Source organism: Zootermopsis nevadensis, unplaced genomic scaffold (genome assembly GCF_977971745.1).
Source record: "Zootermopsis nevadensis isolate Lab colony 2312 unplaced genomic scaffold, Znev_1.0 Znev_ptg000020l, whole genome shotgun sequence".
NCBI lineage: Eukaryota > Metazoa > Arthropoda > Insecta > Blattodea > Termopsidae > Zootermopsis > Zootermopsis nevadensis.
The window spans coordinates 4,995,846-5,008,446 of NW_028259152.1; the positions used below are offsets into that span (position 1 = coordinate 4,995,846).

The following is a 12,601-nucleotide window of genomic DNA, read 5'->3' on the forward strand; positions in this document are numbered from 1 at the left end:
ACATAGGCGGAGAATTCATGAAAATAGCTAACAATAGTAATGAACCTTCGGGTTCTACTTACGCGGAGAATTCATGAAAACAGCTGGGCATCTGCCAACTTCAAAAGTCATCTTTCTAGATTCAGTTCTCTGTGCCAGAGACTTCTGAATTTCTCACCGATGAGCTCTGTTGCTGAATTGGAAGTTACTTTATTATGTAGTCAATGGCAAAAATATGTTATGATGTCTTATTTTTGTTGATTACTTTATCATATAGCATTATTTTATGTTTAAATAGGAACTCGAGAGTCACGCCAGTATCCATGTGCAAGCCTATTTGATCACAATTTATAGAATATGAACAATATTAATCTATGATGAATAACAAATGATAAACGTTCTAAGTTTGAAGTGTCGGTTGAATTGTGTTGGATCAGGGCCAGACTATTGTAGAGAATGACATTAAGTACATATTATATTTAGGTTATTATGGAATCGTCATTACTTTTCACTATACTTTATATACTGATGTCTCTGTGCTTCGTGTATCCACCCAACGAATTTGTATCAGCAGGATTCACCGTTCAGTGCATATTGTCTACTTGGCTTGGAAGCGAGAATGAATGTTTTATACAGTATCATATTCGTAGAATTGTTGCAACTCTTCTCTGTCATTCTCTTTTGCCACTGGGTACGTTTAGATATGTTAAAACCATTTGTACTGTATTGTTGTAAGTTATGGTTTTGTCATGTGGCCTGATTATGCTACTAGTGCTATTCAAAGCCAAGAAGTTGCAAGATTAAGGGATTAACTCACTTGTGCTTACTTATAAGATTGATACTGTCTCATTTAATTAGAGGGTGGGATTGTTATGTATGGTGAATTGGAAAGGATGAGGGAGGAAATGGCCTGCTTCAAGGTACTGTTCTTACATTTTCCTGGTAGGAGGGCAAAGCCTCAAACAGGATAGTTGATGTCGTAACTGAAGTTCAGACTCAGCTCAGTAAGTAGGTGGATGTATTGACTGATCATCATGCACAGCCTTTATCCATTTTAATTTAAATATTTGACACTGCTATGCAATGTTTTGCTGTTACAGCTCATTAAGACCCCACAGAAATATATCCTGAAAAAAAATGAAAGATTACCTTTATTACCCTCTATTGATCCTAGGCAAGTCTTGAATCTATTTCTGGGGTTAGGGTACGTATAGGGTTGATTCCATCATTCCCCTTGTTAGAAAGATTATGAGCAACATGGTTGACAGAGGGAACAAACTATTCAATGTGGGCTCTGAACTACAGTGTTTTATCATTGTCAGAGATGAAAGCATCAGTCTGTGAACATAAAAATGTGAACATAGATCTGACCAGGGATTGTACACAGAACCCTCTGAAGGAGAATCCAGTGTCTTTCCCTGAGACCATTTAATTTAGTAACATTTATCATGATCACATTTGCACATTAACAACATATTTTACATTTTATGATTAACAGAATTGCTGACAATTTTCAGTTAATAATAATTACAAAATTAGGTTGGGGCACTGTAGCACACTCACTCAATCACTAAAGAATTTTACCATTGTGGAACCTTAATTTTCATTACCATGTGTGCAAGAGTCTGTCATGGGTCCTTATGCAAAACCAGCTGATTCCAGTCCACACCTTACTTAAATATTATTTTAGTATTATTCATCCATTTATGCCATGGTCTTGTGAGCTGTCTCTTCCCTTGAGATTTAATGACAATTTTTGTATAAGTTTTATGTCTGAAGATGAGCTCTTGTTGACATAGTAATAAACCTGAAAGTTTATTACGGTGCCCTTAACTACCTGAGTAACTGGAGTTATTTTATATTCTAAGAAATTTTTTCATGTAACATTGTCTTTAGTAGTTTTAAAGTCCATGGTAAGTCAGCTCCTTGGCATGTCCTCAGGTTATGGATGTTGGAGAAGGAATCCAGATATGGAGGGTAGGCAAATATACTGAATAAACAGTTACAGACTGACAGGGAGTGGTCCTCCAACTTGGAAGGGGTGGGATGCTCTACAGTTTGTACTCTGTAGCAAAGATTATTAGGGTGATCAGATCATGGAGAATGAGATTGGTAGGGCATGCAGCAACATGTGGGAGTGATGAGAAAAGTGCAAAATTCTGGTTTTAAAGCCGGAAGGGAGGTGACCAGTCAGAAGACCTAGGCTTAGCTGAGATGATAATATTAAAATTGATCAGAGTGAAATTGAGCTTAGGATTATGCATTGGATTTCTCTGGTGTGGGATAGGTGCCAGTGGTGGGCTCTTGTGAACAGTAATGAACCTTCAGGTTCCATAACATGCAGGGAATTTCTTGACTAGCGTAGATTATTACTAACCCCTCAAGAGGAACTCTGCTCTATGGAGTTAATAAGCAGTTTTATTTTAGAAATTTTGTAATTTTATGCTAATGCTAATGTTGGGTACAACAGTGTATGTACAAAAGATTGAATATTGTATATGCTTGTGTGTTCAATCCATTAGACCTGTGGCAACTTGGGGTCCATGAACCCCTAAGGGTCTGCCAATTGTGCCTAAGGGGTTTGCTGGTTGATTAGTTTTTTCCTCATCTTAGCTGTAGTGCTGTTACTGCTAGGAAAATTATTTACATGACAAAAAACTGTACTTCTGTATCTTAATTCATTGTGTTTTCTGTTTAATGAGAATGTATGAGATAATTTTGGGGATGGGGTCTGTGGTACCAGACAGGTCAAGGAACACACGTGTCAATTTCACTCAACATGACAAGCAGAATCATTTATGTACATGTGTTAAATGTACTACTATTGCCACAAGGTTTTGTTCAATGCAGAGCATACAAGTAGAGAATGCTGACAGAAGATGGTCGTCTTCATTACTTGCTGCCATTAGAACCTGGAATCTCACCAAGTAGATCATACATTTCTTATGAATAGCTGTTGCTTAATTGCTGTAGAAATTTTGGCAGGAAAACTTAAAGCTAGGCAGAAGAAGCACAGTGGGAGGACTGGACATAAACAGCGCCATTTAGCAGTTCATTCAACAGTTTTTCCAAGTATTTGATGACTTTATTACAAAATTATTTTGTGGCAGCTTCTCCACATACTTCCTATGTCATATTCTGTGATATAACATCATATATGATGACATTAATGATTGCTTGTTGCAGGTTACTTAATGGGATTGTATTTCCTCAGTAACTCAAGTTCCCAGACCATGTTTTGGCAAGGTAGTGCAGTATGGCAATTGTCTGTATTTGCTGCTGTTATGGTACCATTAGCAGCAATGTACTTGGTATGGGGCTGGTGGCGAAATCAGTGGAAGTCACATCCTGTAGCCAAGACTCTTGCTTGTTTCTGTAATCCCAATGCAGAATGGGTATCTGTAGCATCAGATATCAACATTGAATTTCGAAGGTAAATGTTCAGTGATATCACTTTGTCCTTACAGATGCTGTTCTGAGATTTTTAGAATTACTAGTTTCATAACAATACCTATTAAGTATGTGCCAATGACAGCACTGCCCAAGCTCCTGAGTACACCCTCCCAGCTGATGTCCACTCCATTTATCTCAGTGGATATACACAGACAGAAGACGGGCATCATGTGTAAAACAAATCATCTTTTAATGCTACCTAAAAGGATGCACATATCTGTTTTTTTCCATGCATTCTTGTTACAAATTATCCTTCATTCACTGTCATTGATACCATCAATATTAGCAAGTAGTATAGCATCTTTTAGTGTAGTTAATCAAATGATGTTATACAAGATCATTTACAGCTATGGATACAGTACTACTTAAGGAGGCTGTTGGGGAAATCATACAAAGCAGAAATTGTAACATTTTCTTCTTCTTCTGATTTGCCACAATTTCCAAGTAACAGTGTTTATACAGTGATGTCATTTTGTATTATTGTGACCATTTGATGAGGTTCCACACTTAGAGTTTGTGGATGCACAGTTATCAGAATCAGACAATAGTAAGAGTAACAACACTGACACGTCTCCACCACACAAATCAAAGAGTACTCAAAAAGGAGTACATTGAAATGATGACAAGAACGCTACAAAGGGCAGAATTTGCTTTCTTTATTCAAAAGCAACGTCACTGTTAAAAACTATGAAGGGTGGTTAGTGAAAAAAAACTTTTACATTTTCTGCTTCAAATGGTCTCTTCAATATCATCCTTAAATACTGCACTAGAGCTTTGAATCATCCTGTAGGTGTTGCAGTAAGTACAAGTTTCCTTTCCAGAATTGACAAGATTTGCATTGAGACAAATTCAATAATGAAAGTCATAGCAACAGACAACTGGATAATTAAAGTTGCACCATACTGGTTAGATATAGCCCACCAGAGTGATGCTGCTCTGATCTTGAGCAGCAGCGACACTCACCAAGTTGCACCAAGCAGTCCTGGTGGAGCACAATACCTCAACATTGAAGTGAAGAGTGTACGGCAAGGAGTAAAGCCATTTCATATCAGGTAATATTTGCTTCTTTCTCACAAAACTTATCTAATTTGATTTATCTTTTCCCTTCTGTTTGTACTGTTCTTTATACTCCCATCTGCTTACTGAGCATCATTATTTAATTCATAACGATGTCAAAATGGAAAATGTCATGCCAATTTAACATAAGATACAAACATAATTTAATTTCATATTAAATGTTATTAAAGCTATTGAATTCTGCATTGAATGAGTTAAAGTTAATATGCTGAAGTTCATACAAAATTTTGAGAACATTTATGTCTCGTAGCCTTGACATAGAAGGAACAAGTTGCATTCTTACTCTTCTAGCATTGTTTTTGTTTTATATGAGTTGATAGATAGCCACATGAAGTAAAATACAATCCTTGTGATTGGCATGATTGCTTTATATACACATAAAACAAGTGTGGGTTGGTTGTTGATCATTTTTAATATCACCATTTGTACTACATTAAATCATTTTATGTTCTTTAATTGAGCAAAGATAAGTAATTAATTTTTATAGGCTCAGTGAGAATTTAGTTTTAAATACTCCTTTAGATTTTCATGTCATTCTTGATGGGTAAAAAACTAGTAAAGTCATAACATAAGTAATGAATTATTTGAGAATTTTTGAAAATGTAAATATTTGAGAATGACACTAACAGACAGAAATGAGGTTCTTGCTGAAATTATAAAAATAAATTATGGAAATTCATATTATTATACACTTTGAAAATCATCATCCTGTTTAATTTCTAAAAATTCTGGAAATCAGGGTATCCATATTTGTTTTTCATGGATGTAGTAGAATGCTGTCTCTGACATCAAGAGAATATGAAATACAAGCATTTGAAAACAAATATCTCTTGAGAATATATGGGCCTAAGAAGGATGCAGTAAGTGAACAGTTTAGGATATTACATAATTAGGAACTAAGTGATTTACACAGGTCATCTAGTATTACTAGGATTGTGAAATCTAGGAGGCTAGGATGGGATGGGATAAATACAAACTTTTGGTGGCAAAACCTCATGGAAAGTGTCCACTTTTAAGACAGAGAAGTATCTTAGAGGCAACAGTTATGAGGATCAGGCTGTGGTACTAGCAGTATTGAGTGTTAGGGTTCTGCATCTGCAGTGTTGCATTATTTATAATAATTTGTTGCAAACAAATACTGTGAAATTATAATTGGTGGCTGAGGTGCATTTGTAGCATTATTCATACTGTATTACTGAAACTGTTAGATATGTAAGTGTACTGAAATCATTGCATACTGCTGTATCACAAAATAATTCCAGAATGTCCTTGCCATTAAATTGCACCTCCATGCTGTAGAAGAGCTTACTACTTTAATGATTATGAGCATTACTTTACTTTCATTACATTCAATAGAACTGATCTCTGGTGTCACTTAAAATACAAAAATGTCTTATAACTACACAGCTTGGTATTTTGCCAGGTTAAATGCCTTTGACTTCAGAGACCTCCAGGATAAAGTCAGTCGTCCAATTACTGTACTTCAAAATGTCACATTTCATCGAACACTTGTTGATAGATTTCTGGATGCATTCCGAGAGCAAGTGGCTGAAAATCCTTTTTATGAAACTTCACAGGTAAGTTTCAAATCTGTATTTTATTTTCTGAAAGGTGGTAAAGAATCTCATTACATATTGTATGTTAAGGAATTTTGTTTAATTCTATATTTGTTGTCATCAGAAATTGGCCTTTTCATAAAATTTAATTTGGGCAAAACATATGCAGCATGTTTCTGTTTCAATTTCAGTGCATGAAGAAAACTGTGTAAAATATGATACAGTAAAACCTTGTTAATTTCATATTACTAAAATGGAAATAATTGTTAGTCCCTGTCCAAGAGGGTTGAACTTTATGCACTTTTTATGTGGATAATTGAAAACTAAATTAATTTATATTTAAAAATAGTTTAGTCTCAGAAGTACTAAAAATGTTATTAAATCCATCTATAGGAGCATAATAATGTTTGTACACCCCTACATCTTTTCCAAATGTGTGAATAGAGGTTGACTGTGAGCAAACTGACTCTTATGGGAGGAATGAGTAGTGGCCATGAACGATCTTGGGTGGTGGTTTAAGCCACAACCGCATAGGACCGATGGGAAAGTGAGTTTGTGCATTTTCAAAAGAAAATGTCTGTAATGTAAATTGTGTTGCCTTTGCTGGGTGTTCGTGGTTATTTGTCATATGGATGAATCGGGGACAACATGAGAGGTTCTGGAATTAAGTAGAAGCACAAGGAAAAGGTGTTAGTGGAAAGACTCAAAATAATCAAGGAAGTTGACAAAAAGGAAAGGAATAAGAGAGAAATGTAGACAGTCTTGAACTGTCCGCAGATGGTCATGTGGAAACAAATTGTGGTAGGTTTTTGGGCTGGTGTGGAGGTAGTTTGAGTTCATAACCTTCTGTAACATTTGGTATAACATTAATTCCACTCCAGTTATGGGTTATTCGTTAGTTTTAGTATGTTTGTACGTGGTGCCTTCAAAAGATTGCAAAAATTTTACAAGTTTACAAAATAAATATGATGCTAGGATTTGGAACTCTGCATCGGATGTATGCAGACACCATCTAATGTGAAGCTGCAGAAGATGTGTGGAGATGTGACAGTACAAGGAGATTCCTGCACTACCTGTTATTGTCGTCCAATGTGGTGCCTTGAGTGTATGGGTAAATGGTAATTATCCTTTATCATATAACAGATGAAAGAATCTTGTATCTGTCTGCTTAGAAGTTAGTACATTTACATCCACTTTAGATCAGTAACATTAGGCATCAGTTTTAACTGCAGAACAAATAACAAGTACACTGACATTTTGAAACAAATATAATTTCCTTGGCTTTCTGAGTATGCTGAGAAGTCTCGGAGATACAAACATTTAATGGGTGCTCTGCTTGTATTCATAGTATGCTAAGACTTGTTTTTGCACTTTATTTTCTGTTGTCAGATATATTTTTTCTTTCCAAAACACTCATAGTTGGTAGGATTTCAGGTTTTCACAGTGGTGAATATGAAGATGACTGTCTTCTGAGCTGTACCACCATGTGGTCTGGTAGAAGTTTAATGCTGTTTCAGAAGTGCTTGTTGAAAGTACCTCTGAAACAATGATAAACTCTACAAGAATAAATGGCATTACAACCCAGAAGACAGCCACCTTTGCATTCTTATAAGTATGTTTTTTTTAGGTTTTATATTTGTCTCCCCCCCCCCCCCCCACTATCATTAAATCTTGTGGAAATAAAAGACTAACTCCTCAATACTTAACACTTTTAACACTAACACTGATACATGTATATATTCTTTATACTTAGGTTTGCATCACGACAAGATCAGAATCATCCAGAAACATGGATGGGTTCAAAATGCACCTGTCCATTGTGCCGCAGTTGTTTCTGTATGCTGGATGTGTGTCAGGTGCATTCTAGATGATACTGTTTTTTGTCAGCGAAAGGCCGTTTCTTATACAAAAACTGCTTGACGTGCTGGATACAGCTGTGTAAAGAATGCCAGTGACTAAATAAATTATTTAATTTGTTTTGTTAATTTTGTACATCAGGTCACTTATTTATACTTGTGCTTTCCAGTGCACTAAACCTTTGTCAGAGGTTAGAAATTAATATTTTAGAAGCTGAAAACATCAGATTTGACTTGTGTTTCAAACATGATATGTGACCAGCTGTACAGGTGTAATTAATGAGTTAGTAATTTTAAATTTTTGCTTATTTTACCCAATTTTTAATTAATTAATCCTGAAATGTGTGTCCTTGAATTGATTTTGTTGTAACTATTAATGGAAGAACCGAATTTTATCACAGCCAGATTTACTGTAACACTCGTTCCACCCTTCTCATGGTGGAGGCATGGAAGGACTTCTTGAGCAGAGTATCAATCAAAAAATCAGTCAAACTTTTCAACCATTACCACTGAATGAACTCAAAATTTTAATTCTTATATTGGAAGAATGCCAAACAATTCTTCTTAAGTAGGATTTGAGGTTTTCATGGCAGTGAGTACAAAGATAGCTGATGATGGAGGCAGCAAGGACATCTGAAACGTTGTTAAACTTCTACCAGACTGCACAGCACTACTACCCAGAAGACAGCCATCTTATTACTTCTTAAATTTTCACTAAGGAAGCATCATTGCATGTTTATTGATGCTGAGTATCACCATTTTGAACATTTATTTTATATCCAGCAATAAAATCTTCATAGAATTCTTGCTCCCCTATTCTTATTTTTCTAACATTCAGGTAATGAATAATGAGTCTTGACCACCGAGAATCAGACCTATGTTTATATGACATTTCTGACTGGGAATGGCCTCAGGAATAAGTTCCTGAAGTTGCAACATTAAGTTGTGAATCACCCTCTACATGTGCCCCAAAGGGATCACCTGCTTCAGCCATGTGGCCTTTGGCACAACACCTCACACCTTGACCTTGACAGACTATGGTTCTTTTAACTGTCCCTAGAGACATTACCTCCCTCTGCAACATGGATGTCACGGTTGGGTTTTGGGAAGGGAATTTATGTTGATATGCCATATTTTGGAAAGGTACTTCTGCGAGTAATGTTAGATCTGTTCAAATGCATATGATACAAATCAAGATACGTGAAACACTAAGAGGAGTATTTTCCTTGGAAGCGTTGAAGCAAGAACGAAGGTGGAAAGACTATAAGTGCTCCAGTTTTCACTTCCATTAATAAAGAAAACATAATCTAATTTAAATAGTTATTCAAATGTCACTTGATACTGACCTTTCTTAATTTGGCCTTTTGTTGCTTCCATGAGGAAAAGATAAATTGCTTCTGGTAATGTCAATGTATTTACCAAATGGAAATAAAATTGAATTTTGAAAAATGTATGCCTTATTCAATTACAGGTAACCCCTCGATTTACGTCGGGGATGCATTCCTGGACGAACGGGCGTAAATTGAAACTCTTTTTATAATATAAATCAATGGGAAGTCAATGACATGCGTTCCCAGCACCCAAACATTGACGAGTAATATAATGACATTACATTTAAAGCTCTGAAATAACGCCAATAAAATAAAGGCAATTTAAAAAATATATTTTATACACTTACAATCGGCAATTCGTTGTTCCCTCGATTGACTGAGATTCTTTCATGTGATTGATGTGTACAGTCATCTCTGCTGTTATGCGATAGTAGAATTCATGTAAGACGCCGGCCTATAGAAAATCGCGTAGTAAAAATAACCCCGGCACCTCCGCGAAGATTAAATTAGTCCTTTGAAAGTTTAAAGCGCCAGGAATGAAATTGCATAAGAGCAAACTCGCATATGAAAAAGTTTGCATTTCACAAACAGCTTTTACCGATTCATCGATCTCATTGGAGCGTTAACGAAACATACGTAATTACAGAGATGACTGCATTTATAATTTTTATTCAAAATCAGCGATGTACGAATTACGATTTAGTATAAGAATCAGTACGAGAAACATTGTAAAACGTTATAATAGTAAAATATATTTTTTTCACATTTTGACTTGCTGGTTTCAAAATCGGCGCAAATTGAACCGTCGCAAATCGAGGGTTACCTGTACTGTAAAACTAATATGAAATGAATAATTGCACAATATATCATGTTAGAACCAGTCACATATGACATTCGAGATTTGAAAGACTGTCCTGGGTTCGATTTCCGATTAAAGTGGATTTTGTGACTCCAAAACTAAGCAAAATAGAAGAACAGCGCCAAGACCAGTTGTTTCGGTGAGGAGGTTATGGGAACAAAAGCCACTACACCGAAAATTCCGGGGTTCGAGTCCTGAAAAAGAATATTTCTGTAGCTTGGAAACTAAGAAGGATAGAAAAGTGCAAAAACTTCTTTTCGGCAAGGAGATTATAAGGATCTAGGTCACAAACTTAAAAACTGTCCTAGGTTCTAGTCCCAGAGGTCTGGTTTAGGGATAATTTTTTCCATGATATTCAACGACAATCATCGAATGAACAGGTCTGTGATAATCTTTCGGAGAATAAAGACTGATGAGAAATGTAAGCACTTGTCGAAGTTTCCCTTATTAACACGGGTATTCTGATTGTATTTTATAAATCAATCCGAATGAACAAATGAGTAGTCAAAACGAAGTAAGTGCTTCCTCGAATATCAATATTCGAAGTGAAACACGACAGGGGTGATTCACTGTATTATGTAATCACCAATGAAAGGGTTTTTTACAGTTCAGTATATTCGACTCCTAATATTACGTTATGTTGGAAATTGCATCTTTCCACCTCGATCTGAATCGTCAGGGAAAATACCATATCCGTGACTTTCGTTGTGAATGTAGCAGAGGCGTCTGCCATCATCTGGTTGTTACAGAATTAATGACGTACAATTCGTATCATCTAGACTGATGAGCTAATTCGTATCATGTTCTTATATTTCCACTTATCAGTGAATATCCTTGAACTTTTAAGACTAGTTCACCCACCGAACTTTTAAATAGCCGAAGAAATAGTGCAACGTTTGATTTGGAGGAAGTGAACTGTAGTTTCTTTTACAAATAATACACTAACATTCTTGTTTTAGTGTAATATTATGAATCCATATTACATTAGGGCTTCGTGGAAGATGCAACAGCATTTGAAGACTTTTCAAACGAGAAACTATTCCACACAAACTTCAGAACCCAATGGTACATACGACGCTGTGATTATAGGCGGAGGTATGAATGTGCACATAAACAAGCGGCTAAAGATTTGATTTATGTATTAAGTGTCGTGTGTGGCCCAAATTACCCTAAATTTCTCGGTGTACAGTAGCGTAGTAGTGAAATGGTCGGTGTAACTTTACAAAGTCGAGTTCGCAGTCAACGTGTGACGCGGCGAAAATTCAACATAAATATCTAAATTAATAGATAAACTGTCCAGATAATGAAAGGACTGTTGCGTGCTGCCAGTAATATTTCAACAAACTGTCGAAAGATTGTTACAAATAAACGAATTGCTTGCCTATACAACGACAATAGCTAAGCCAACAACTATGCAACCAGTAACGTAACCACAGTTGGACTGGGAGTTCTCCCATCCAATGTTTTTATTGATGAGAAATATTTTGTTAGTTAAGAAAACGAAGGCATCTTTTAGATTAAGAGCACATCCAGAGATGACAAAACTTAGGAAACTCAACTACGAGTTTTAGAAACCAATGAACCACATACAGATTACGATAAATCGGGAAACAGAAAGTGTGGGGTTGCAATCAATTTACATAAAAGTGGAAACATTGAACAGAACATAAATACTAAAACTATTATTGTGACTGCCCCTTTGAGACCACGGAGACAGTCGATCTCTAAATGTTCTAAAGGTACCTTTAGACAGTGATAGCAATTTTCGTTCCGTACTACTTTACGATGGAGGTTTGACTGAGACACAGAATGGACCAAACATGCCGTACTTTTCACCAAAAGTGCAAAATGAAAAATAAATCAGAAAGTAACGCAGAACTTGTAAATAGCCCTATACTTGCTGTAATGATGTTCTGCTGTTTCTTGATAGGCCTATCAGCGGACGAAACAACGAATTTTTTTATCAATGGAAAAGTTTAGTACTGGCGTTATCAACTGTCGAAGAATATAAAATCATGGAAGACATCCCAGAATTTGATTCTTTAATGAGTGCTATGGATCGAGGTTTAACATTGATTGTTAAAATGCCTTTAGCAGCAGCATACTGTGCACTGGGGAGGGGGATTATAAAAAAAATAGTTACATGCAGACAGAAAGTGACAGTATTTTAATCTAAAATCCAGAGGCCTTTGGATCTCTCTAGGCCATTGGCATAACCAAGGAACAAAGAGGACTGTGTCGCAACACCAACGGAACATGGTCTGAGACCACTAACGTCAGAGTTAGACAAGAATATGGGACCTTAACTCCTACCCTGCAATTTATATTTACACAGTGTTGCCTGTCAACAGAAACAACAGTTGAATACTTTAAACAATATTAACATGAATAATTTTTGGGCCAACATTTTCATTTTATCTTTAATTGTTGCAGATGACTTGGTTATTATCTCAGTTAAAGTGTAGATCAAAGAGCATTATATGGCCTAAA

At 36.0% G+C, this 12,601-nt stretch overlaps 2 protein-coding genes and 1 long non-coding RNA gene across 3 annotated transcripts in view; 2 read left to right on the forward strand and 1 right to left on the reverse strand.

The window, feature by feature from the left end:
- LOC110831329 (E3 ubiquitin-protein ligase TM129) lies at window positions 1-9,370 on the forward strand. Its single transcript, XM_022067205.2, has 6 exons — window positions 1-670; window positions 3,166-3,412; window positions 4,254-4,484; window positions 5,933-6,086; window positions 7,041-7,183; window positions 7,819-9,370. Exons 1-6 carry the CDS (start codon window positions 469-471, stop codon window positions 7,934-7,936), a joined length of 1,095 nt encoding a protein of 364 aa, XP_021922897.1. The 5' UTR covers window positions 1-468; the 3' UTR covers window positions 7,937-9,370.
- Window positions 3,217-12,601, reverse strand: part of LOC147873268 (uncharacterized) — a 12,105-nt gene continuing 2,720 nt past the window's right edge. Inside the window, exon 3 of the long non-coding RNA XR_015535993.1 lies at window positions 3,217-3,352. This is a non-coding gene — a long non-coding RNA (uncharacterized LOC147873268). The remainder of the gene's footprint in view (window positions 3,353-12,601) is intronic.
- Window positions 10,964-12,601, forward strand: part of LOC110831327 (pyridine nucleotide-disulfide oxidoreductase domain-containing protein 2) — a 15,052-nt gene continuing 13,414 nt past the window's right edge. Inside the window, exon 1 of the mRNA XM_022067203.2 lies at window positions 10,964-11,206. Coding sequence (XP_021922895.1) covers window positions 11,080-11,206 — 127 coding nt within the window. The 5' untranslated portion in view covers window positions 10,964-11,079. The remainder of the gene's footprint in view (window positions 11,207-12,601) is intronic.